Source organism: Eublepharis macularius, chromosome 12 (genome assembly GCF_028583425.1).
Source record: "Eublepharis macularius isolate TG4126 chromosome 12, MPM_Emac_v1.0, whole genome shotgun sequence".
Classification (NCBI taxonomy): Eukaryota; Metazoa; Chordata; class Lepidosauria; order Squamata; family Eublepharidae; genus Eublepharis; species Eublepharis macularius.
Window position 1 is genome coordinate 41994872 of NC_072801.1, and position 27903 is coordinate 42022774.

Consider the following 27903-nt stretch of genomic DNA (forward strand, 5'->3'; position numbering starts at 1 on the left):
TTTGCTTTCAAACGCAGCATTCCTTTCAAACAGAAGAATCAGACCAGAAATGCAGTTTTAAAGTCTCAGAGTCTGTTGGCCCCCACCCCCACCCTTCAAAATACCAACAAGGAAACAAAATTTTTAAATTGGCTCACTATTCCCATGCCGGGCGAGAAAGGGAAGGGGGAGGGGGAAGAAGCACCGAAAAATAGAAATTTAACACGAAAAATATTTGATGTTCTCCATCCTTGCAGGAGCGTTGTAATCCTGTTTTGTCAGATTCCATCATCCTTATGGAACCCAATGAGGGGAGCAGGGGAGGTCTCACGGCTCCCATTCTTCTGTGCACAGCTGTGTTTGAGCCCCGGACTCGCTCTCTCTCTCTGGAGGCCAAGAAAGGCAGCCAGAAAGCAAAACGCCAGGACTGTTGTGCAGTACGGCTTCCATCGCTACAGGATATCGGAGACCGAGTTCCTAGTTCTGGGGAGCAAAAGCACACAAAACAAGAGGCATTTAGGACACTGAATACAAATAATTGCATCACTTCTTTTCAGCAATGCTATGGAGACAGAAGTAAAGCTGTGCATGTTTCTAGAGGTGCATATGTGAAGCCTGGCCCTGAATGCAGAATTTTGAAGCCTGAAAGGTTTGCAAACCAGTATCCGCTCAGTTTGCATTTACAGACATATTTTTAAACACATGGGGATTCCACGCTGGGGCTCTTCTTCATAAGCAAGCTGTTGTTGATCAATCATTAGCTGCATCCAGAATTTGAACAAAACAGCCACATGATGGTAGATACGATGCCACTTAAATCCTTCACCTCTCATATTTTCAAGTGTGCACATGTGTGCAATGATCAATTGCCTTCCTTTCTTCTTCACCAACACTGGCATACCACTGTCAAGACTCTCTGCCACGTCCCTGCCCATAAGAGATGAAGAGCACTACTGAATGTGACAACTCTGCCAAATTTTCTAGTCTTTCTTAAGGTGATCCAAAACCTCCTTGGACCACCCCCCCCCCCACATACACACACCCCGAACATCATACAAGATCATCATCCAATAGTGGGAGCAATTCATCAGCAATACTCAAAAATATTTTTAAAATGGTAACCTGAAGGAAGGAAGGGCCTGAACGTTCGAATATATACCCCATTCCGTGAAAGGCCATGCTTTAATTGTTGTTCTGTACTAGGAAATGTGATTTATTGGCCAGGTACTCACCAGAGGCCCAAGTTCCAGGAGAGATTTCGCCATCTCACCTCAACATCATGGACTAACATCTCCATGCTGTGGACAGTCAAGCTGGGCCTCTACACATTGCCCCTGCTGGGAGGAGTCTGTCCAAAAATGGCCAGTTTTGCACTTCTCTTGGAAAACATCTTGGAATTAAGTTAAAGTTATGTTTGATCAGATAGCAAACTGGTATAATTTGAAGTCTTTTAAAATCTGTTTTATGGGAAGAAAATCTGGACTTTAATGTCTTTTATACGTTTTTATCTTTGTTTTATACTATAAAAATTGTATACAGTTTTTATTCTAAGCACTAATTAGTTAGGATGCCTCTTCAGGACAAACCAAGAGAGTGCCTTATTGTTTGTGTTTCTTTTTTTAAAAAACCCTTTCTTCCCTCTTAATCAGGTGTTGTGCAGATCTCCAACATTATAAATATTTGCAAGAAACCACATCATTTTAATGTTTGTTTTATTGTGTTAACACATAGTTATGGGTCCCAGTGACTCTGACCTATCTAGTGCAGAGGAGATTCCCCTCCTCACCCCTGTGAATGGTCATACTTAAATAAAACTACACATAACTCCTACTTCTTTCAACTTTTTTCTGCACATAAAATAGGATGGGAAATCTAGGGAAAGTTACTTTTTAGGCTATCATGTTAGTCACTTTTTTAAAAAAAAAATTAAATATATATATATACCCTATAACTAAGATTGAGTTAAGAACTAATTGAAAGGAGAAAGTGAGATGACTTGATCAAAATAAGGGTATGACAGTGCAGTGGTGGTCAGTATTTTGATTCTAGCGGGATGCTGGCAAGACTGAGAGGGTCAAAGTCCACTGTTTGTGTTTATACCCATCGTGTCCATGTAAAAGCACCACAGTCTATACTTTCTGAGGCTGATGTCTGGAGTTGGGAGACTGCTGCCCAGATCATTATGTGAAAATGGTTCCAGGGGCTCAGACTACATAGTAAAATGGGAAGGGGGAAGGAATAATAGAACTTAGCATAAAATAATTTCACAAACGATCTTTTTGTACCTAAGGACATCAAATTGTACAACTTATGTATGTATATATAAATTTTTTTTAAAAAAAAGCTTAGGAGCTTTCCATGTAGCTCAAAGAGAACACATTCCTACACTTTTAATGTATATGCTTCTTATAATGCCATGTAAACATATGCCCCATGTTTGTGCCTTTTAATTAGTCTGTCTGAATAAACAGAAATTTTAAAAAATGGTAACCACAGCAAGCAGTTTGGAGGCTGATACCTGAAACTATTTTCTGGCATCCCAAAACATGTCATCCTGAGAACATGATAAAAGAATAACAAAGACTGTCTACACCCTGCAGAGACTGGGCTTCTAATCCACACAAAAGCAAAACAAAAAACAAAAAAAAGGTGGGGGGAGACTATGATGGGAAGGGGCAAATCTGCTTATGTTGCCTGGAACTTCCGTTATTGGTGCATGCACAAATGATGGTAACTGCACTACATTTGACAAACGTGGAACCACCCCTAGCTTTGAACAGTTTTTTAAATTCCAGGAGTGCTACTTGGCGATAATATTTCCCTTTTCTTTTCACCCAAGCTCAAAACAGACACAGTTGTACTTCTCAAGAGAACAAGCACAACTCAGAACACATTCGGGACATGTGGTGAAGATTCCATGTACAAGTGCATATATTTACATGCATACTGCTCTAGAATTCAGATGTTTAGCTCCCACCTGCCACACTCCTGTCCAAATATTTATCTTCTAGAGATCTGAAATATGAAAAGAATGACTATAGAGCATGCGAGTACCCTTAAAATAAAATAGCTTTGAGAAGGCTTCTTCTAGAACTTCCTAAAGAGCAAAATAGAAGCAGTAATTAACAGGGGGAGTTCCAGACAACAGCGGCAGTTGTCATGTACATGAAATAATGGCAGTTACCATTGGTGCCAGCAGCAAGGAGGGTAGGGGCCCCTCGCTACGTCGAAGACTCCATTTCTTGCTTCTGTTTGGAAACGAGCTGAGCCTCCTTCAGCGAGAGATACACCTCCTCCTGGGGGTCATAGTAGTAGAACTTGCGGATGTATGAGATCAGAGGCCTGGACAGATGGAAAAGCCAAGAGGGTTTTTTAAGGCGTGACCAGGTAAAATGGAAGTTGCTTCACAAAGACTAGTGGCAGATCCTAGCGAAACAATGCTGCACCTACACAGATACTTTGCTCTGCTTTGGCTGCCAAACAAGGGTGATGTGGTGTTTTTCAGAGAATCTGCACAATGGGGTCCTCCTATTGTCCACTGGCTGCTTTCTTTCCTGCTTTGTCCTGTTCTTTTCCAAAGCTGTTTCAAGAAACAGCACAGTCCAGGCTGTCTGGATAAAAATGATGGACACTTTCCAACCTCCCATTCACACCATTTTACTATTTTACTATCACCTCTGCACCACAGCTGCCATCTTCTTGCCATGACACCAGAAATCTTTTTGAATATATATATATAGGGAGAAGGTGTTCCTGTTTCACTATAGCGTTATGTGTGGCAATATAACCACCAACACTCTGGTGGCATAGCAGGGAAAATGGCAGCTACAAAGGAACAACCAAGGAAAATGCAAAGGAAACGTTCTCACGAATATTCCACTGCTGCTGCAAATGCAGAGGTAGTCATCAAAGCATGTATTAAGCACAGCCTAAGCATATGTTAAGAGAACTTATGCGTGCAAGGACATCTGACATATAATGCAGTGATTCTCACTATGCTCTATACAGGAAGACCCATTATGCCCCCCATGGCATCCCTGTGCTGCATCACTCTATCAGAGAACAGATGACTGGTATCATCCCTCCTGCAATCGTGTCCTCAAACCAGATTACCACCATTCCCTATGGAAGCAAAATTAATTCCTTTATACAGCAGAAACGAAAGAGGTGCACCGTTAAGGTAGGGCACTGAACATGCTCCTGGAGACTCCAAAATCTCCAGGAACATTTAGTCCCCTTTCATCTGAGTGGTTCAGTTATGCCTGGCTTTGATAGAATACCAGGAACTGGCTGTACATAAGTAACAGGGAGCATTGGAAGGGAGTCTGAAGAAAGCAACAGTGCCACCTGCTGACAAACAATGGATAAAACAATGGGACCTACTTCGGGAGCGGGAGTTCTGGAATGTGGTCGATGCGAACTAGCTGCCTAATCCGGAAACGACAGAGATGCTGTAGAGACTTAACATTGCTGAACCTAGAGACGGGATACAGAAGCTGGACAGGAGTTGGAGGGAGACCTGTAAATTTAAAAAAAAGTGAATAAAGAAGAAATTGCAACAGCAGCACAGTATAAGCTGTTTTGGATCCCAACTGGGAAGAAAAAAAGGGTATAAATGAAGTAAAATAAACCTCCTCAACCACTGTCTGAATTAGCCATTTTTTTTTTAAAAAGCCTCTTCCCCTCTTTTCCCTCCAATGGCCACAGGAAGAGTATTGATCCCATTCATCTCCATGTTACAAGTGCAACCTCTGCCCAAAGATATAGAGGAGTTGGGTTGCTCCTTAATGCCTAATGGTTTATTTCAGCATGAGCTCTGGCAAAAGATCACTTCCTCAGATGCACAGAAGTGTACATGCACAGGCTTGGTTGAATCCCAGGAGTGGGGGTGAGAATAAGGGAGGATGTTATAAAGAGAGACTGGCGTAAAACAAGGTTCAGTCGAGAGAAATCAGACCCAGAGAGACACTTCCAACCAACACTAGACTAGGACAAACATCAAGTATAATGCAGGATGAAATAAAAGATGATAGAACAGCAGCAACTGAAAGGGGTAAGATGGGAGCTATTAGCACATAACTTGTGTTCGAGTTAAGCTCTGGTTTTCAATTGTTTTAATGATATATTTGTGTATTGATTTTAATGGTTTTTAAGATGCAATTTTAATTTGTTAGCCACTTTGGCAACCCTATGAGGGCCGAAAGGCGGAGTAAAAAATCTTGTACATATACAGTGCATTAGGAATCCAAGATCCCTGTAAAGCCCAGGGGTGGGGTAGAAAGATCATCATCTTGAATTTCTGAGTGGTCCACTGACCTGCTTCCCCAGTACAACAACAATCTAACTCCTTGCCCCATATTCTGTACCCACCATAAGAGGTCATGGGACCTTAGAAGTGCAACCTTTTCATACTAGTTAGCTTTCACTACTGATAGTCAACCCTTTATATGAACAGTTCGGGGAGCAATGCACTGAAGATCCCAGGGTTCAGCCCCCAAGGTTTAAACCTTTAGGGTTACCAAGAATGAGAAAGAGGGCAGGAGGTACTGCCAAACATCTGGTAATAATATTAGAAAAAACAGTAGTCTGGCATGGCCACGAGCAGATTCATATATATTTAGAGACCTTGTCAGTTGACAAAAGTTATCTGCTTATTTATTTTTTTGGAAGTATTTATGTCCCACCTTTCTTCTAAGTTTCAAGGTGCCTTAAACTACGCCTCCATCAAAGAATAATAAAGTACTAGAATGTGTGCACACACCTGGAACCCGGGACCGCAAGAAGTACAGAAATTTCCCATTCTTGGAGTGCATGATGGCCCGCTTGATGAACTCCACCACGGACTGGCAGCGGTCCTCGAACTTGGGGTGGCACCAAAGACTGAAGGTTCCTTCCATGACAAGCCAAGCACAGAGATTTGGTTTCATAAAAGAATGAAGATTGAGGGGAGGGGGGGGACAGAAATCATGCTTTTAATACACATTTGTAGCAAGGACTTGCAAAAACATGACATTCAGCATGGACTCCTGACATGGGAAATCTGGGTTTGAGTCCCATCTCCATCATACACTTAGCAGGCAACTCACTCACTCTCAGCTTCCCAAGAGAATGACTGTACCCCTCCCTCCAGTCCATCAGACTCACCTCTGTAGTGCTCCATCCTGGTATGATGGGTAATACCCTGCGATCGAAAGCTGAGGCTCAGAATGTATCGAGGATCAGAGCTGTCACGAACCAGGAAAGAGCCATCGGGTTTCCCTTTGAGCTTCATTTCAGCATCCTCCCAGTTCATAGGTCCCCAGTACCAACCACACTGTGTTTTTTTAAGAAAAGGGAGCAATTTTATTCAAAAGACAATCAAATGTGAACCAGCCTTTTCGTAAAATGGACAGTTGTCCAGTGGAACTCACTGCCGCAGGATATCATAAAATGCTAGAATGAACAGCTGTACTAATTTTAAGAACATAGTTTTCTCCCCCAAAACCTATTCACCAATCTTGCCAGAGGGAAGGTCTACCTTCTCAAAGCCCACTTAAGTACTCAGACATAATGTGGGCAACCAACAGAGCAATCCTATGCAGAGTTACTCCAGTCTAAGCCCATTAAGATCCATGGGCTTAGAACAGAATAACTCAGCACAGGAGTGCACTGCAAGTTTATATTTTTAAAACACATTCCACACACTTTCAGGAAGTTATGATGTAGTCAACGAACCTCCCTTGATCTGCAGCAATAGGCAAGGAGCCCCCTGCTGATCTACCAATCCTTCCACAACTAGGCCAGTTCAGTAGCAGGTGACAAAGCAGCTGCCAAAGCCCTCAACACATACCCATGTATTTTCATTTAAAGCATCTAAAGAGGACACCTTTATTCTTCAGAGTAACGTTCTGTGGCTAACCAAGACTCATGACAGCTTACTTAGCAGCCTCCCCACTCTTCTTCCCACTAATCTCCTTTTAATTGCAAACTAATATTAGCTTACTTGTAAACTAATATTCAGGGTGGATAAAAATCAATTTTTTAAAAAAAAATCAGTTTTTTAAAAATTTAAATTGGATTTTTTAATAAAATATTTTTTTTTTTGGAAAAATTTTTATTGGGTTAGAATCCGTTATTTTTACATTACATTCAATTTTCCCCAAATTTTTCATTTCTAACCCCCTCCCTTTCCCCCCCTTTTGTTGACTTCCAACAGCTTTCCCACCCTTTGTCCCTTTTCCCTTACTTCTATTAAATTCCTCTATCTAAAACAGATATACATTCTCCATTATAAGATTTTTTAATAAAATATTTTTGAGGAAAAATCTATCTAAATATAGTTTTCTATTTAAGATACATTATAGTTCAAAGGTTATCATCATGAAATAAGGATTAGTTTTAATTATGTAGTATGAGGCTGTATACTTATGCAATGTTTAAATTTTTTAGTAAACAAATGCCATTAATCCATTCACAATGTTACGCTCTTCCAGAGGTTTCTGTATGATTATTGGGCAATTTTTCGTTCCAGAAGGTATCACAGATGCTTGGTTTTTACAGTTCTCAAAACTGTGAATTTGTGTCTGCAGAGATCATGTCTCTGCTTCACAGCAAAAAGGTTATAAAATAAACATACACAGTTGAGAAAAGGATCTTAATCCCATTGTTTCTTTGCAAATCTTTGTACACAGAACCAACCCCTTTAACCTCTTAAGTGCTAAGTTTCGAAAAATTCAATGAATAGATTGTTGGGAGTAGTATAGATCTGCACAAGAAGCTAAGTATGAGGAGTCTTTATGTAGAAAACCATGATTATGTAGAAAACCACTTCAAAAAGGATGTGGCCAAAATCGAGAGGGTGCAGAGGAGAGCGACGAGGATGATCAGGGGTCTGGAGACTGAGCCCTACAAGGAAAGGCTGAGGGCCTTGGGAATGTTTAGTTTGGAGAAGAGGAGGTTGAGGGGGGACATGATTGCTCTCTTCAAATATTTGAAAGGCTGTCATTTGGAGGAGGGCAAGGAGCTGTTCCAGTTGGCAGCAGAGGGTAGGACCCGAAGCAATGGGCTTAAATTACATGCACAAAGGTACCGGCTCGATATTAGGAAAAACTTTTTCACGATCAGAGTAGTTCAAAAGTGGAATCAGCTGCCTAGGGAGGTGGTGAGCTCCCCCTCACTGGCAGTTTTCAAGAAGAGGCTGGATGAATACTTGTCAGAGATGCTTTAGGCTGATCCTGCACTGGGCAGGGGGTTGGGCTAGATGGTCTGTATGGCCCCTTCCAACCCTATGATTCTATGATTTGAATCTAGTCTTATTGACTAGCAATTTAAATTGTGATTTAAATCATGATTTAAATCAATTCGATTTAAATCAAATCCACCCTGCTAATATTCCATTGCAAACTAATATCATGGTTTATACAAAGGTACAAAAGCATCTGTGTAGCCAAAGGCCATTACAAACACAATGAATTAAAAGAAGAAGCATAAGTCATAAAAATCAACACTAAGATAAAGAAGTCTAAAAATTCTCATGTTAAAAAATGACACCATTCAGATGTGATTTTCACTCTTATTTTCCTATCTATTTATAACCTTCAGCCTAAGAAGGGATCCTGCACAGCCAGAAGGCTTCACAAACCACAAAAAGCACTGTGCAACCCCCCTGCTCTCTATTATCTCCACATGTAGGCACCCTTTTCTCCCAGCATGAGGATTACAGCATGTAATGAGCACCTATCTTGTCAAACCATCAGTAGAAGCACCTCTATTGAACAATTTTTTTTAAAAAAAGAGAGACCCTTACTTTTTCCAGTTCCCGTAAGCTAGCTGCAAAACTGCTTGAGTCAGGCCGATAGAGCGGGCACTGAAGGTGCTGTGCAGGTTGGCTGTGTACGGCTTCAGGCGCTCGGATTGGGATGATCCGGGGAAATGCATCTGCAGGAGCAAAAAGAACAGACGTAAGAGAGACAAGATCCTGCAGGGAACAAGTGTGTGTGGGGGGAATCAACAAGCATGTAGCGTTCACTTTCTTTGTTCCAAAATAAGCTTTAAGAGTTACAGATAAAGAAAGAAGATCCTGCAATGCAAACCACAGACTTGGGATTCCAGATGCTCTTCAACTGCAGCTATTCCAGATACTACAATATTCCAAGCTCCTGCCTTCCTAATCTTCTTCTATGGAGCTTCAGTCCTCTCTCACCTTCTCCCCTTTCTCCCTACACAACTTTGTGCCACTCGGCTCTCACTTCCTTCTCCAAAAGGACACTTGGGAAGCATTTTGGATAATGTATTAATTTTTCTTCACTAATAAACTGACAGGCCACCCAATCACATGACAGCTTCCCAATGAAAAGGTAGAGATCGGTACTCTGCATATGGGAGCGGGGGAGAGAGATGGAGAAGATACGCCCCAGGTATTCAGAAAAACATGATTTTGTAAATTAAGCAGAAAGAAAGCTTCATTCCAACAACTCAGAATAAATTCTGCATGTTGTTTTACATGCAGTTTATGGAATTTCTCAAAATTCTCTTACTTGCTAACAGCAAGCGGTAGGGGGCAAAAGAAGGTAGAAAAGTAAGAGCTGTTGGTTGGAGGAGAGGTAGAATGGGGATGTATGGAGGGGTGAACAAGAATCCTGGAAAAAGACAAATGGTTGTGGAGAGTGCAAAAACCCAGCTCCTGAGTCTTGACTATTGAGATCCTAGCTGTGGCACTCTTTGGTTTCTCAGCCAGTGTGGCATAGCGGTTAGAGGGTCATAATGAGATCTGTAAGACCCAAGTTTGAATCCCCAAAGGTGGGGATGTCACCCCAAAACACATTCCTCCCCTGTACCCACATAGATAACAACTCAATAAATTTGGGCAGGGCGAAAGCAGGAGAGGAACAGGACATGGAGCAAAGCCACAGTACCGGATCTCAAAGGATAGGGAGTGGTGCTGACTTATATCAGGGGAAAGGAAAAGCAGCAGAGAAGCAGAAACTGAGGTGGAGAGGGCTAACAGAACCCAGAAGTAAATAAAATCAAAGCAAGTTGGAAGAGACTGCTAGTTCAATTTGCCCAACGGCTGGAGGAGCACTGCATGCTGGTTTATAATTTCCACGGAATTTGTTTCTGTGCATGAATAGAGTTCAGTTAAATCAGGGCAGTTACAAAGGAAAAAAAACAAGAGATGAAAAATATGTATTTTAAGGGGGGAAGAAACCATTTAATTGTTTCCTACAACAGCAACTCTGGTTTAAAAACAAATCAGAGTGGCCAAGTCTGGATTGTACACATTATCCCCAGTTTGTATTCTCACATGAAAAATTGCAGTTCCATAAATGCACCTCATAAAAGTCAAGAACCAGTAACTTCTATGGGAGAAGGACAGGTGTGACTTGTGAGGGACCTTGTAAGGGTTTGGGGCTGGAGACAATAAATTCCATGCACATCTCACTGGAACTTCCAATGCATATATGTCTCTAAAAAAAGAGCACATTGCATGAGAAGCCAAGCGTGATCACGAAATAAAGGAGGAAGTGGAGTGTACAGAAGCCACTGTGAAACTTCTATTGGTTTTTGTTTCAAATCAGTTCAGGTTCATGCACTCCACTTTGAACCCCCAACAACTCAACAGTTAAAGAAAAGGTCAGCTATGGGTCAGATTCATAGCAGAAGTTTGGGAAGCCTTGAGGGTCAAAGCTCAACTGACCAGGGGCGTGCGGCGGAGGTGGTGGCGGAAGAGGGAAGGACTGGAGGGACGACGACCCCATCGGACCCACCAAGACAGACGTAGGAAGTGTCCCACTGATATCGTCTAGAAGAAAACAACAATGGAGAGGTTCAGAAAGAGGGAAAGTCACAAGAGCAAGAAGCAAGCTGGCACTAGGTTGTATGTTTTTGGACCCCTAAAGCTGCCTTATCCAGAGTCAGACTACTGGTTCATATAGTTCTGTCCTCTCCAACCCTTCCAGATGCAATCTGTATTCCTAAACAACTGCTTTGGACCTGCTGAACTTCAAGCTAGAGGCAGGAAGCCATAAGAGATTATTGTCACTTGACGGCAAGAGGAGCCTGTCAACCTGCTTTGGTTACAGAAACCTTTCCATTGCTGAAAGACCTTGCCTAGTTATCTTGCTGCTCCTCTCAGCATTTACACTCAAAGGTGAGCAGACGTCATGCCCTCACTTTCTATGCAGGTGTACTGGCACCAGCTCCTTCCAAAAAGTACCCCCCTCCAAAAAAAAGAAGAAGCTGATCTGTAGGTTCTCACAGTTCAACAAGTGGACAAGTGGATGTACAACCCACCTGAGATTCCTGACGTTAAGGGCTGAAGGGCAGTGATCCAATTCAGCATGGTCTGCTCTGAGGCAGCAGCTCTAATACCTGCCACCTGATACCATTTTTCCCAGCCCCTGACATCTCCAGTTTAGAAAGACACACATACACAGTACTAAAACAAATTCCAGAAAAACTAGAGTGTACAGGAATTCCCAGAAGAGAGGTGAAACCTAAATCTATTTCAAGCTGTCCAACCCCTTTGCCAGATCCAATCAATGCTCAATGCAACTGTGTTTCAAGTTAAACCTGGTCAAAGTTGAATCAGTAGTAAATAAGATGCACCAAAGATGGTCACACCTAGTGGAATGTTGTAACAATGGAATGGGATTCCCCACACCGTTTTTCACTCCATCTTGCCCAAGTCTCCTCCTCAATGGGGATCCCGTTCCATGTGGACTCTGACCATGCATGCCCCATGACCCCCAGCCTAGGGGGGGGGGTCAAAAAGGACTCCTCCTCTTTTTTTCACAAGCCATAAAGCTAATTGGATCCTACCCAACAGAAGCTAGATGAACCAACAGTCTGTCAGAGGCACTTTCAGATGTTTATATACAAGTTTGCTTCCAAATGTGTATACATCAGGTTAGGTCACAAGCTGTCATTTGTGTGTTTTTCTGTTTAAAAGGAAAGTGTCCAGGTCTCCTGGTAAGCTTCTAGCCAGACTGCCAGGTGTCCAAAAACCAAAGCAAGACAGCCAAGGGTTAAAGGAAAGAGGCTTTGGAATCTTACATAACTCCTTACTCATGAGTAGTAGAATTGTGTCATCACAAACATGCCATTTGCATAGCTTGTGCAGACTAGAATTTTACTTCTTGGCTCTGAGTTCAGGTTGCAAGAAACAGATGGTGGAGGGGCACAGAAGGGAGGAGGCAGGAGGAGAAGCATCCACAGCACCCAAGACAGAAAAGGTTTCTACTTCTCAGAGGTTTGTCGGGGGGAGGGGGTGTTGAAAAAATGACACACGGAAATAAAGCGGATCACCACAAAGCAGCAGACCAAAAAAGAGAGAGGGAGGAGGAGTGCACACGTGTGCAAGAGATGTTCAGGGGTTTCTCTGGAGTTGATTCCCAGGATAAAATTTGGCGGACAAAGCAAGCAGGCAGTACCCAAAAGGCTGAGGCTTCGCCGTGGAGGTGGCGGCGGTGTGGGCGGATGCGGAGAAGTCAGACCACGCTGAGAGATGTCCACATCCACCAGCGACACTGTCTCACCTGAAAGGGTGCAGAGAAACAAAGACCTCAGAACAGGTATCGTTCCAGAGGACTGCAAGGACCTCATTATTCCAGGACTTCACCTGCCCCCCCACCCCAAACTTATGTGCTGAGGGCAGTCCTAGGATCATGTAACATCTTTTTTCTGTCCAATGGGCCATTTCCCCCATCACGGAATGACTACATATCACAGAGGAGAAGCCTGAGGCACTGTTTTATACCTAGTCATCTATCTTTATTATTTATAGCAGGGATCCCCAAAGTGGTGCCTGCCAATACCTTTCCTGATGCCCACCAAGTGTTTTTAGAAAGTGGGCACAGCTCTTACCCATCAGGGCTTCTGACTGGCTGCACAGATTAAAACAATGTCGTTTCAGTTGTAGGCACTACCGCAGTTTTATTATCTCTCGCCTCTTTCCCAATGTATTTTTAAAATTACCCCTCTTCTCCCACTGCACTTGGGATTCTTATGTTTGTATGGCTCTGCCACCCCACAGCAGCCATTTTGTGGCTGGCTCCGCCTCTTGTGGCAGCCATTTTGTAGTTGCACCCAACTCTTTATGTCAAAATTCCAAAGGTCTCCACAGACTCAAAAAGGTTAGAGACCCCTGATTTACAGTACACCTTTGCCTTAGCTTGTTGTTCGCATCATTCTCTAATTCTGTAATTCTACTCCTATTGCATTGTTCACCTTATCTGTTTGATTATATTGTTTTATATCCTGTAATCCAACTTGTGTCTCAGCTAGAAAGGTGGAGTGTAAATATAGTAAATAATAAAAATGCCCAGACATGCTGAAGCAGTGTTTTTAGAGTAAGAACAGCACTGAAATGTCCGAAACTGGCCTCAGGACAACAAAGAAGCGAGAGTCCTGATTCCCATTCTGTAACCGATATTGATAGGTGTCTTGTTCTCTGTTTTACTACTGGGATTACCAACAGCAAGGTCAAAGGGAGGAGAGTCAACAGCCAGGCACCCTTTTATCATGCCTGGATCCCATGCTTCTGTGAAGAAGCCCCACTCTCTAGATCTTTTAAAGATGAAATCTGCTCTTGCATTTCAAATGCCACCACAGTGCAGTAGTGGGGCTTTTATGCATTAACTGGAAGAAATGGTTGTTTTGGTTGTGAGATGTAACCAGGGTGGCACGTAAACCAGCTTTCAATCGCTAACTAAATCAAAACTGATGGTCACCGTTCATTCTACTTTTAAAAAGGGATCATTTATATCCCACAGCTTCCTGTGGTTGAAGCAATTTACAATTAAACCAAATGGCAAGTTCCAGTGCAACAAATCCAGCTTCACATAAAACACGAGGTACAAAAATCTCCTAACAGAAGTCTCCTAAAAGGGTCACACTCCTCTCCCCATCTATTACCTGGCCAAAAGGATGAAGGAATGAGAAAATTAGGTAGAATCTTCCCTCCCCGCAGCATCAGAATATACAGTGCTTTACTTAACCAAAAAGCTAAGTTTATCAAAACACATGGAAACAACACAGAATTGCTTCAAGGAAAATAAAGGGATGGAAATGTGGGTTGTTGCTTCTAACACTTCCTCTAGACAGTATAATAGGCAGAGAGATTATATTGCAGGGATGAGAGAAGATCCACAGTGAAGGGCAGCATAATAAAGTGTAGGAAAAAAAGACTCTCTAGCTGCTCCTCTTTCCATGGAGTGTAGCTGCTGCTATCTTCACACGCCCCCACCATCACCACCATGGGGCTTGGCTGTATATGTATCGGAAACTTGGCTGTGAAAATTAACTAGGGGGCATAACCCGATTTAGATTCCCAGAGTATTGGCAAAACACAGCCAATACACAGTCACGTGGAGAGTGAAACAAAGGGTGGCAGCCTGCAACCTTTGGTCCCTTTGAAAAGGAAGCTAGTTCCAATAACAGTGCAACCCTGAGCAGAGTTATACCCTACCAAGTCCACTAAAGGCAACTGGTTTAAAAGGTGCAACTCTGCTTTGGACAGCACAGTTACTGGGAGTTATCTGCATGCAACTCCTATGGTATGGCATGCTGTATTCCTAACAATCCATAACACACCATTCTAACAAGCCCACCGTTTTAAATGCTCTCAGGGCACAGCCACTAGAATTTGTTTCCAATACAAAAAGCCAAGCCCTTATATGAATAAGTGAAGAGTGTCTCTGAGAACACGCAGAGCACCTTTCCCTCTTTACCTAACTGCAGTCTGTCTCCAATGTCTTTTGAGTAAATAGCAGAACTTGAGTCCACAAATATAGTTGCTATGTTGCCACTAGCATTCAATAACGCAGAATTATTTCCCTGTACATCACCAATAACTTTTTTATGGTAGGGGAGGTAGTCTGAAAGGATACCCTCGCATGGAACCAAGCAGGACACAGAGACATTTCCTCTGGTATGAGGAAAAATCTTTGGGGGGAGGGGAGTCACATTAGCCTCTTGCTTAGACATGCAGGATTCATGTCCAGTGACACTTTAACGACCAATAGGATTTTTCAGGGTATAAGTATTCAAGTGTCAAAGTTTTCTTTTTTCAGATACCTGAAGAAGGCAGCTGTGAGACTCTCAGAACTTATATCCTGTGAGGCTCTTCCCTCAACAGCGCTCCCACCTGACTGTATGCCATCCTGCCAGCTCCCCAGGCAGGTGTCCTCTGGCCTCAGATGGACAGGAAAGGGGGCTGCACCACCGTGTCCCTTCTTTGGCCCTGAGAGTGACAGCATGCTCCTGCTGCCTCTCCCTGCAATTCCCCCTCAGCCTTCACAGGAACCTGACTTTAAAGGATCCCGCTTGCCCCACCTCCCTAGATCTTCTCCCAGTCCTCACCCAGCCTCCCTGAGTGGCCCTTCTCCCCACCTATCCAATCAGAGGGCTAGGTAGACTCTGCAGTCTCCTGGCTCCACTCACTCCAGCTCGGCCCAGGGCAGGTGTTTGTTCTGTTCTCGGCCTGGCTCGCCCTGGCTGCTTCTAGAGCTTCTCCAGTGGTATCCTTGGCAGCTTGGGGTCCACGCCTGCCCGGCTCATACTGCGAGCAATCTCTTGTGGGCCTGGCAGAGGTTGAGCTGCCTGGGCAACTGCAGGAGAAAGGCGAGTCAGCTGGGAGGCTGCAGACTGTTCCCCAGGGTTGTGCCTGAGCGCTGGTTGCTGCTGTCCTAATGGTGAAGGTGGCCTGGGGCTCTGCTGAGGCACCTGCAGCAGAGGTACTGACAAAGGTGGCTCTGCAGAACTTGAGGACTATGCCTGCTACTGCAGAGCTGGTGAGGGGGTAGACAGGAGGACAGCACTGCCGGACACATCTGGAAAATCTTGTTGGCCCTTAAGGTGTTATTGGACTCAAATCTTCCTGTTCTACTGCAGACCAACAGGGCTACCCGCCTGAAACTTGCTTACACATGTAAAATTTTGAAGTCACTGAATGGAGGGGGGAACAGCAGTTTGTAGATTTCAATTCCCCTTCCAATGTTTCTTTTCTTATCAGACCTAAACTCTTACGGTTTTAAGAACAAATAATGCATCATTCATAGCTAGTTAGCATATAAAGTTGTACCATTTGCCACACATAAACATTCTCATCTATAGCATTCTTAGAACACATTGTGCATTAAAATGTTTCTAAAAAAATCCTTAGGGGTGAAAAAAGCTACATATAAGATCTTTTCTATGTTCCACCCCCATCCCCAAGTCCTTTCCTTCTCTACTCTTGCTTCATTGCCTGCCTGTCAAATCCCAGTTAGGATGGAGCAGGGCACAACTCCCTCCCATTTCCTCCAGCACATGCAGATGATTCCAGATAGATTTTGATGTCTGTCATAGCTGTGGTCACTCATGACAAACAGCCAAAAAGGTAGTTGGGCATAGCTTGTAGATAGGATTTTTCTTTAACATAGAAGGTAACGGTGGTCCCCTGTGCAAGCACCAAGTCATTACTGACCCATGGGGGGACGTCACATCACGACGTTTTCTTGGCAGACTTTTGCTATGGGGTGGTTTGCCATTGCCTTCCCCAGTCATCTACACTTTACCCCCAGGAAACTGGGTACTCATTTTACCGACCTCAGAAGGATGGAAGGCTGAGTCAACCTTGAGCCAGCTACCTGAACCCATCTTCCGCCAGGATCGAACTCAGGTCGTGAGCAGAGCTTGGGCTGCAGTACTGCAGCTTACCACTTTGCGCCACAATTAAGCACCAAATCCAAGAGCAACATGGGTCTGCCATTCTGTGGTAGGTACAAAGATCCCAGATTTAGTTCTTGACATTTCACTTAAAGGATTTCAGGTTTCTGCCTTAAGAGTCTAGGGAACAGCTACCAGAGTCATTAGGACAGCAGCTTTTTTTAAAACTCCATTTACTCTCTGAAGAAGGGAGCTCTGACTCTCAAAACCCTGAAAAATGTGTTGGTCTCTAAGGTACTGCTGGACTAAAATCCTGCTGTTCTACTGTAGACCAACACAGCTACCCACCTAAACATTTCTTCCCAATGAGGACCAAAAGCAGTTTACATCATTCTCCTTCCCTCCATTTTTTAATGTTTATCATCCTTTTTAACATGCCCATCAGCTTTATATGTCCATCAAGCACACAACATCCAAAATGGCACTGAAGCAACTTAGCTAAGGGAATGTACAATCCTATAGGGTATCTATCTGCGTAATCAATGAACTTTTTAATAAAATTAAACCCACACTCATCCTCCCAGGAAGATTAAGTCAGCAGAGGCCCTTGTGGAGCCAACAGCCTCATCGTAACTTTGTACTTTGCACTGAATGCCCTCTTATCTCCCTTCCCCCAAATATGGCATGGAAAAGTTTATATTCCTACACCACCTATATACTCCTCAGTATGGGAGAGGAGCATTCCATGCACGCACATGTGTTTTTATACAATACTTTGGAACATATACAGTGCAATTCTAAGTGCATTAGATTTAGAAGGGTGTAACTCTGCTTAGAATTTAAGAAGGGTGTAATGCCGCTTGGGTCTGCACTGACAGAGTACCAAAATATCCCTTAATGCCATTTTAAAAAAGGAAATAAATGATGCTCAGAAGCACTCCAAAGTTAGTTATAGATTCTTCTAGCCCAGTCATCTAGGCTTTTAAGAACATTCAAGAAGAACTGGTATTCTACAAGGGTTCTGATGAGCCAATAGAGTTTTGCTTATTATTATCAATTATTAACTTCATTTATAGCTCACCTCTCTCAAAGTGGTTGGATTTTGCTCATTTTCAAGACCAAGCAAATGCATGCATAGGAAAGAAACTCCCCTTACAACCAGCACTGCATATCAGTCTCCCAACATTAACAGTCTAAATAAAAAAAAAATTCCCAAAAAGCCTGCTCGCCCACAAACATCTTATATAAATTATTTGTTACACAACAACAGCATGAAATAAAATTTAAGACTTGAACAACAACATACCACTCACATCCATCCATAAAACCATTAAGAGTTTTGGGGTGGGGAGAAGGGCTTGATACTCACCCGTGAAGAGGGGTCCAAAAACAACAGGAGAAAAGGCACTTTGTGTTCGCATCAATCTTGGTTTTCTGCAACAACAACAACAAAAAAGAGGGAGAGAAGGGGCCCATAAGTAAGAGAAAGCCAGAAGCTTCCTTACCTCTGGAAGGCCATGTCCCATACACCTCAAACACACCTAGATTACCCATCAACCTTAGGGTCAATTTAAGTGAATGCCAGAAGCTTCCTTACCTCTGGAAGGCCATGTCCCATACACCTCAAACACACCTAGATTACCCATCAACCTTAGGGTCAATTTAAGTGGGGATAGTGGCTGATGGTAACCATTTATCTGCATGGATTAGTGCATGCTCACAGATGAAGCCCCACTGCCTGCAGTCTTAAGTGGTACAGTCCATTCCCCCCCCCCTCATTCTCTCACATGTATAAATCAGGCCTACACAGAAGGCAGAAGATAGTAACAGAATGGACTGTACCAATTCAGTTGGCGGAGAGGGGGATTCAATTTTCTCTTTCATTTAGAAGCAACACACACTCCCTACAAAATAGAAAAGTTGGAGGAAGCACAGACTGGAGCAGGCTCAGCACAGAAAAACACACCTTGATACAGTTTTTAGTGGAATACTCATTCAAAATGATGATACACCCCCCTGCTGTCTGAAGTGGTGGGTCCACCAACGGGCCTTAGACTTTCTCTTTTATAATCAATTTCAGTTTTAAATTGCCCATTGATGACCAAATGAATGCAGGCTTTTGGGAGAGGGGATGAAAATATTTTGTTTTACCTTAATGTGAGCTGCCTCAAATACCGACAGCCAGAGTAGATATATTTAAAATATATCAACAACTACTAATTGAGTTCCCTCAAAAACTCCCAAAACATGCTCAACAGAGGGGATTTCTTGTACGCTTGAAATGTAAGCTTTTTCAGCCTTCAGCTTTAAACCAGGAAAATTTGCCTCAGCCATCAGAAATGTTTATCAAAATTCCAATATTCAAGCTTAAATAAAGCTAAAAACAGAATAAGTTGCCAGCACTCATGGAGACAATTAAGTTAGATACTACAAGAATCTACAGTATCCAAAATGATATTGGGTCACCCACGCCACAATGAAATCTTTACTTTGTATGGTGGGTAGGCTTTGTTCACCTTCAGGGACAAGCAATTCTACAAGTTAGTAGCAAGGAGTTCTTACATATCCATCACTGTACACAAGCTTACAAGAGTTATTAGCCCAGATAAATACTTACAAATCTGCTTGCCTTCAACACAAAATACTAACCCAAGCCACTAAAACTGTCTCCAAGCAATTTTAAAGCCTACCTATGTCAGATTAGCTGATAGTTTGGGGAATGTATCTGTATTGCCATTTACTGTGGCATACAATTGCACTCATCAACTCCTACTCGGTCCCATTAACCTATACAACGTAGTCAGAGATCAGATGGACCTGACAGCAGCAGCTTTCAATCATTCGCCTTAGGTACCCACAAAGCGCGGGACCCACCGAGCTGCAAGCACGGGGCCAGGAAGTCATGTGACAAGGCCACCACCATGGTCAGCAAACCAGAAGAGCTAGGAGAAACAAGCCAAGCTCCAAGAGATGGGAGGAGAACAAGCCAAAAACCATAGACGAATACCCTCTTCCACTGTATATTCCTGCCTCACTGTTTCAGTGCTTCAGCATGTGTGGAAGGACAGGGAGCCAGCAGAGAGCAACAAGGCATTTGATATGGGGAGGCAAAATTCTCTCCTAACCTGAAGCAGCCCATCCTTGCAAGATATAAAGGGGAGAAATAGGACAGGTCTGTGTCATCCAACGAGATATTCTGTGTAAAGTCTCCAACTCAGCCTCAAAGGCACAGATGCTCTTTCCTCCCACAACTCTCCCAGGGATGCTAGCTCAAAGCTTTCTCATTCATATTGCTTTCATTTAATTTATATCTCACTCTTCCTCCTAGCAGCTTATGCTACATGGTCCTTTCCACCACCCCCATTTTATCCAAACAACCTCAACCTCCCTTGTGAGGTAGGCAAATGCAGGAGAATGAAAATAAAAAGATTAGTTGAGTAGCGAAAAACCTCATCAGATCTTGGAAGCTAAGCACGATTGGTCACTGATGAAACTTGGACGGAAGACCACCGAAGAGGAGAGCTGCTACGCAGAGCAAGGCAATGTCAAACCACCTCTGCTCATCTCTTGCCTTGAAAATCCCATGGAGGGGTTGCTGTGAATCAGGTGGGACAATGGTATACTTTCCTTTTATAGTATTTTATCTGCAGTTGCTAAAGTGCCTTGATTGTGATTTGATTTTTATTAAAATAAATAAAATCAACAACTGGCAGAACAAGCTATGAACAGTAGTATGGACCATAGTCCATAAGCCTCTACCCAAGAAACTTTCTAAACATCTATGTTTAAGCCTTCACCCAAGAAACATCTTTCTAAACCTGTGTAGAAAAGCCCTCTGAAATTATTCAATTTTGCATCATTTCTAGAAAGCCAAGAGAGAGGGAGCATGTGTACAGGCAGTTGTTGATTTTGACCATTGGCAAGATTGTACCTGCAGAGGCCCAGATGAGTAGAGCAGTCATGGAAGAAGATAAGGGGAGAGGCAGTACTGCAGATACGAAAGACCAAGGGCTTTGTATGTGATGGCTAGCCTGGTAACTGATGGACAACCAATGGAGCGACTGCAGAACCGCACTAATAGGTATGCTCCTTCTAGCTCCCAATAATAGCCAAGCCGTGGTGTAGGTTAATCAGTTGCCTGCCAGTAGCAGGCAATCTCCTACGGGTTTGCCTGGCTGCCCATCGATTTCTGGCAACCCAGGAAAGCACGGCCTAGACGTGTTCCCAGCAGGGCGTGTCATCACTTCCTGAAGTGACGTCATTGCACCAGCTGCAGGGATGCTCCCACGCATTGCTGGGGCCAATTTTGGCCCCAAACAGGCCAGAATTAGCCCCATGCAAAATGTGGGAGCATGCCCGTGGTTGGCATGGTGACATCACTTCCCGGAAGTGATGTCATCACTCCTCTCTGGGAGCGCGCATGCACAAAGCATGCACAAGAGGAGACTTCCAAAGGTAAGTATCGGGTCCTCCCCACTCCTGCAAGTGAGGTATAGGGACCTGGGAACCCTACCATGGTGTTCTGTGCCAACTGCAGTCTGAGTAGAGTTTGAGAGGAGACCAACGTAAAATGCATTACAGTAGTCTAGTCTCGATGTTGTAGTTGTGAGTTGCCTCAAGCAGATCTGGAGAAGTGGCATACAAATCTTGTAGATAAATAAAATGGATCTCTCATTACGATGGCACAGAACAGATAATCCTCCCACAGTACCCCATACTGGGCTACTGAAAGCAGTAAGATTTTAGTATGAAGATCTGATACATACCACAGCCTTAGACCAAGAGTTCCTCTAGTCCAGTTCTAATTGGAAGTGGCTCTCCAAGGCTACCAGCCATGCTGAGTTAAGGAAACTTCCACATTCAGAGGCAATCAACCACTGAAAGGAAGAAGTGCTAGGAAGAAACATCAGGTGAGGGCCTTGGCATCTATGCCCACTGGCCACTGTGTGAAACAGCATGCTGGACTAGATGGACTTCTGGTCTGATCCAGCAGGGCTCCTCATGTCTCTGGCCAGCTGAATCCATGACCTTTTGCACAAGCAAGCACTCTACCACTGAGCTACAGTCCCGCTTCAAGAAGGAAGACTTAAAAAGCACTAACTGCCAGCTATTAATGAACTCCATTATACTAGGCAGAGGAGTCACTTCAAATCCCCACTTGGTCAGAAAATTCACTGTCTAGCCTCGAGAACTTAAAAGAGCGCTCTAAAAATGCAAAGAATCAACCACCAAGAGTTTTGGACTATAAGCACCATCAAAAGTGCTAGCTACCACCTATAAAGTCCTTCATGGCCTGGAACCGACATATCTGCAGGGTCCCTCCCCCTTCGATCTGAGCAGGGTCTTTAGACCAATAGCTGCCCATACCTGAACAATCTCTGTAGTGGCCCCTGCATGGTGAAACGGCCTCCCTAAATAGGTCAGGAAAGCTCCCACACTATCATTTCATAAAATGGGCAAAATGGAGCTGTTCAGGAGGGAATTTTTATAACAGATGCACTTTTATAGTTTTAAATGTTTGCCAAAATGTTATTAATGGTTCGACTGTAGTTTTTTCATTTTTGTAATCCACCTTGATTGTGGACTAGAACAGTAGTATTAGATAAAAATAGCCAATTCTGCAACAACATGAAGAATCCAATATGATCCCAAAACTATTATTTTCTGCATGCTAGGGAATTTATACTTAATACTATGGGGGTTTGCAAATTAATATAATGCCCTCTTCTTGCAACTCCTAAGAAAAAACACCCACATTAATCCCATTATTCTGTTTATCTTCATTTACAGGCACCTTTCTCGCTGAGATTCAAGGTGGATTACAAAATATGAAAAGCAATTCAAACAGACAGCTAGAGCTTGTAATCAACAATGCAGTACGACTAGGATTACAGAACTGGAAAACGTGTAAATAAAAAACTGTCAAAAGCAACAAAAACTGCCTAAGGCATGACATTCCCTAATGAAGAACGGGAGCTACAAATGTAAAGGACATTGTAGCAAGAAGGGAAATTATGCATACAATAAACACTGCAATAGACTACAGCACTATCCTGCTTATAGAAATGACCTCCTGTGCTGTTCTAATCCCTTTGTAAAAATGTCTTCTTGAACATTTATTTTGCACATTCTGCAAAATAATTTAAGTGTCAAAGCATTCCTCATTAGCTCAGGGAAGCCATTCCACAAGGTGGGAGCCACCCAGAGAACGTGTGAGAACGGACCGTTGCTGATCGTATCCGTTTGCAGGAGTGGCACCTTCAGAAGGTTTCGCTCAGATGAGCAAAGCTGTGGTGAGGCGTAAGAGGAGAGGCAGTCCTGCAGGTGTGTGGGTCCAAGGCCTTTAAGGGGCTTTGTGAGACAGAACCAGACCCCTGAACTGAACCACTGGAGTGCCTGCAGAATGTACGACATACACCATCCGCTTTGCACCAGATAGCAGCCAGGCTGCAATGTTCTGCAACAACTGGGGTTTCTAAATCATCTGAACAGGGTCTCCTGCAGGTGCCAGGCTGCACATGGGCGAAGTCAATAGCAGCCCGTACCTGGGCTTTCTCTGTGGTGGCCCCTACCTTGTGGAACAACCTGCCTGAGGTTAGGAGAGCCCCCACTCTCCTGACTTTCTGCAAATGAGAAAAACTGAATTATTCAAAAAGGTTTTTTTACTCAAAATGGGAAGGTTGTATTGTAGGGATGGGATCTCAGATGCTTCGCTAATGAATTAAGGACCATAGACTTCACCACTATGTTGCCTTGAATATTATCTGTTGCTTTAAATATGTACTACCTGTGCTTTATGTTTGCTTTATGTTGTCTACTGTCAATCCTAGAAGTGATTATGTTCTGTTTCAGTATTTTCTTCTACTTTGTACTGGATTCTTGCTAACACTATGTCTTTTAAAACCTGTGTCTATTTACCCTATGGCATTGTTTATGGAAATGTCCTTGATACTGTTTGGAAATGTCCTTGATACGGATTGTACTAATCTCATACTGTGTAATCCGCCTTGAGTCTCAGTGAGAAAGGCGGACTATAACTGATAATAAATAAATACGGTCCAATCCAAACAAGCACATTACACTAATCTGGCCTCAAGATTACCACTGCACAGATCTACACGGCCAGATCAGCCAAATCAAGGTTGGCCAGTCTTCTTGCAAGCTAAGTGGCAAACAAAAGAATGCCTTTTTTGGCAGCTGCATTCGCTTGCTTCTCCAGCAATGGAGCTGGATCCTTTGTAACCCCGACATTTTAACTGAACTAGTGAGCACTAGCTGTCCCCCATCAAAAGTGGAATGCAGAGTCCTTCAAGACCTCATCCTCCCCAACCAGCATTACCTCCACCTTGTAATGATTCAATTTCAACTCGTTCCCCTTTAGCCACTTAACGTCAGCAGTCAGGCAGTTTCGGAACCTTTACAGTGCCACCAAGCAATTTGGGTGAAGAGATATAGAGCCAGTTGTCAGCATACTGATGACAACCTACCCCCAAACTGCAAATGATTTCTCCTAAAGGCTTTATGTAGAGATTGAATTGCACAGAGTAGGGGACTGAGCATTGAGGAACCCCCACAAGGCAGGTTACACATCAATGACAACCGGTCTCCAATAGCAACACCCTGAGTTCCTACCTCTAAGAAATTATTTAAACCAATCCAAAGCACATACCTTAACCCTTCCTTCTACCTCAAAACATCTCAGTAAGATGGCCTAATCCATAGCATCAAAGCCTGCTGATAAAGCTCATAAGAGCAACAGAGAGGCACAGCCCTTCCCCACCGACAAGAGATCAATTAAGGCCACCAGCCTTATCTCAATCCCAAAGCCCACCCTTAAACAATACTGAAAGAGGTCTAGGGTAGACGAGTTACCCAGGAAGACTTATTCTGCTTCCACTTTATCACCTTGCCCCAGAGAGGCAATTTAGAGAGCAGGTGAAAACTAGACACATCAATCTCTTCTAGCATTTTTTTTAAAGTAGCCAATTCACCCACCTGTGTTACAGTGCGAGGAAAGGTGCCCTGACTAAGTGATTGATTTAAAACAAATATTTGGGACTTGCTGATGTGATCCTTACATGCTTTCAGTAACTAGGATGGGCAAGGATCCAAAGCGCTAGTAGTGGCCTTCACAGGTCCCATGATCCTGTTGGCATCCACTGTGATAACCAGATCTAAGTGATCCACGAATGGATTGGACAGTGTACCAGGGTTTACTAGTGTCTCATCTATATTATACCCAACATCTGAAATCAGAACATATTTGAGAGATTTTTCTCAGGAAAAATCTTTGCAAAAGAGTCAAAACTAATAAATCAGTTTCTGGGAATTTAACAACAGACTTCAGAGTCAACAAGTGCTGAAATACTTTAAAGCAAGTAAACTGGATGAGAATTAGCTGATACAACAGTAGCAGCAAAGTAAGATTTCTTTGCCACTGACACCTCCGCTTCATAGGTCTTCCAATGAGCTCTACAGCAAACCCTGAGGCTCCATATTCCACTTTGAGGGTGGGAAAGGTCAACAAGGGAGAGGAAGCACAACCTTGTCGATAGCTTCCAGGAACTCTTCATTCCAGGCTTCCACCACAGTCTCAACAGCACAGCAATTGGAATCTTAACATTCTAGCCCTCGGAAAACTGGTGGGATCCATTAATCTCCACCAGTGGACTCTTTTAACTGACCCCTCACTCCTGTAGAGCATCAGTGTCACATGCACCTGTGCCTTGAGAAGGTAATGGCTGAACAAAGGCACAGGCTGAACTTCCAGTTCCCAAAGCAGATCTTGCCTCGAAATTTCATTCCAAAAAAATTAAGTCCTTCATTATGTGTATGGTCTTGTCACAACATGAGACTCACAATCATCAGAGAAGCTATGAAATCCTGAGTCAGATCAGACAAGGTGTCACTGGCATGTATGTTGAATTTACCTTCCAATCACAACAGTGGAGGCCACAAGCACCAGAGAATCTCCTTTTTGCCATTTGGCACTCTAACCCTTAACAGAGAATTATTCAGAGCCTCATAGCTTCTAATCAACCCAACATGGATTCAACATCAGATAATCTAATTTGTAGTGAAGACTCTTCAAACCCTAAATACAGAATCCTGTAGGGTTCCCATCAGAATCCTAGAAGGCTGAGGCTACAATCCTAACCATGTTTACTCAGACATACATCCCATTGAGCTCCACAGTACTCACTTCTGAGTAAGCATGCTTAGGATCACATTGTCAGTCACTTTTCACAGACTACAGAAAGTTAGGTCAACCGAACTCTTCCCAGCCTTCCAACAATGCCAGAGATCCCCGGACCTCCATAGTATGAAATAACAGATCAATATCAAAACATAATCTCTTTTACTAAAACCAATCAAAATAACAACACATTGTGCAAGCTTTATATTCTGCAGAACTCTTCTGGGCATGCTGAACTTTTCTACAGAACTGAAAGCTTGTACTGTGAGCTTTTCTACCAGTTAAAAAGAAAGGAAGGGTCCCCTTTCAGCTACCCAAAAAAGACTGTGCAGGCAGATCATGGGACCTGTATGTACAAAAATCACATGGAATGGGAGCTGTAGTAAGGAGGAGGATTGGGCAAGACCAAGTAACAGAGCTGGCTGGATCCAACCCAATGTGTGTTATGTTCTTTAGGCTGGCTGCAATAAAAGGTATTAAACGGTTTTTAGTTTGGGATTTTGCTAGGACAACCATTACTACCTACTTTGGGGGGCCAACAGAGATAACAGCTTCTGCTGCCCCAGTACAAAAGCTTGGAGGCCCAAGGGCAAAACTTGCTGAAATGGAAAAGCTTCAGAAAGTGGGCGGAAGATCCAGGTTGGAAGCCAGCAGGGTTCGGGACAAACAATTCTCTGCCCCACCCCCACCCCCGCTTTGAGTACATGCCCAAGAAAATACAACCCCTGCACTCCTTCCCTCATCAAAGAACCATCCCTTGAATCATAAACCATCTTTCTCAGGTCCCTGCCCAACCTAGAAACGCCACTTCTCACTCTTTCCCACCAAGCCCTCAAAGAAGGCCAGCACTCACCCGTGAGCCCCCTCCCACCAGGCTTCCCCGACAGACCCTCTTGGCCCTACCTGCCCGAGTCTTGCTCCCGACCCCCAGGCTGGGACACGTCAGGCAGACTCCCGGCCGTGCCTGAGGAGGCATTGGCTGGGGAAGCAGCGGCTTGCAGGAACTCCTTGTCCCCAGCCCTACGTGCGCCCGAGCTGGCCGCGCCGTTGCAGGACGGTCCACTGCAGCTTTTAGTGCGGAAGAGGCGGCTCAGGCGAATCTTGAACGAGCCTTTCCTGGAGGGGGCGTTGGAGCTGGGGCGGTTGGCCCCGGCGGCGGTGGGGGGCACCGGGCCAGCCGGAGGAGGAGCAGCAGAAGACGACGACGACAACACTGGGGCTGCTGGAGCGGGTGGCTGGAAGCGGCTGCCCCCAGTGCCGGCTTGGCTGGAGGACTCAGCCTGTCCTGCCTCTTCCTCTTCGTCCTCCTCGTCGGGGCCGAGGGCTTCTAGCACTAGCAGGGCGTCGCTGGTCTCCTCCCCTGGGGGCAACAAGGGCAGAGCGGGCGGCGGGACCAGAGGCGGCGCAGGCAGGAGGCTCAGGCATGGGCAGTCGCCGGGAGACTTGCCCGACCCTGCGGGGGCCGTCGAGGGCGCCTGATGCAGCCCCAAGGCGGCCAGCTGCAGCTCCAGGCCGGCTCCCGGGGGGAAAAGGAGACCGCCAGCCGCTCCACTCCAGCATCGGCCCCCTCCAGGATCGCCTTTCGGCGCATCCAGGAGAGCGCACCGGTGCCTGGCGCACAGCAGCTCCGACGGTGGCGGAGGTGGAGGCGGCGGTGGCAGACAGGCAGTCGGGGTACCCCCCGAAGACTCTCCAGCTTCTCCGGGGCGGAAGACCAGAAGCTGCGAGCCCCGCAGCCCGCTAGTCCTTCCCCGGTCACCGGCTGCACCAGTGGCAGCCGTTTCCACAACGGCTCCTCCAAGCGCCAAGCCCACCGCGGGGGACTCAGCCCCACCGTAGCCCAGCAAGCGGCTCAGCACCCGGTACGAGGCCGCCGCTGCTGCAACCGCCTCGCCTCCGCCTCCTCCTCCAGGCTCCGCTGCCGCTGCTGCCGCCGCCGCTCCTCCTCCTCCGGCCCGCTGCATCGCGCTAAGGGAGGCGGCGCATTGCATGGAGCAAAAGCCCAGTCGGCCTCGCCAAGCAATCTGGATGGGGAGGCCGGCCCCTGCTCCAGATCGGCCGCCCGAGGCTGTAGGCTTTTTCCTTCCACCCTGGCTGGCTTG

The 27903-nt window shown here is 44.6% G+C and overlaps 1 protein-coding gene across 1 annotated transcript; it reads right to left on the reverse strand.

The window, feature by feature from the left end:
- Positions 1-52: 52 nt before the first annotated feature.
- SOCS7 (suppressor of cytokine signaling 7) lies at positions 53-27903 on the reverse strand. The gene is made up of 10 exons (XM_054993703.1): positions 26705-27903; positions 17975-18039; positions 12390-12494; positions 10655-10759; positions 8765-8895; positions 6124-6292; positions 5741-5869; positions 4363-4498; positions 3164-3321; positions 53-462 (listed from the first exon to the last, which is right to left on the reverse strand). Exons 1-9 carry the CDS (start codon positions 27790-27792, stop codon positions 3201-3203), a joined length of 2049 nt encoding a protein of 682 aa, XP_054849678.1. The 5' UTR covers positions 27793-27903; the 3' UTR covers positions 53-462; positions 3164-3200.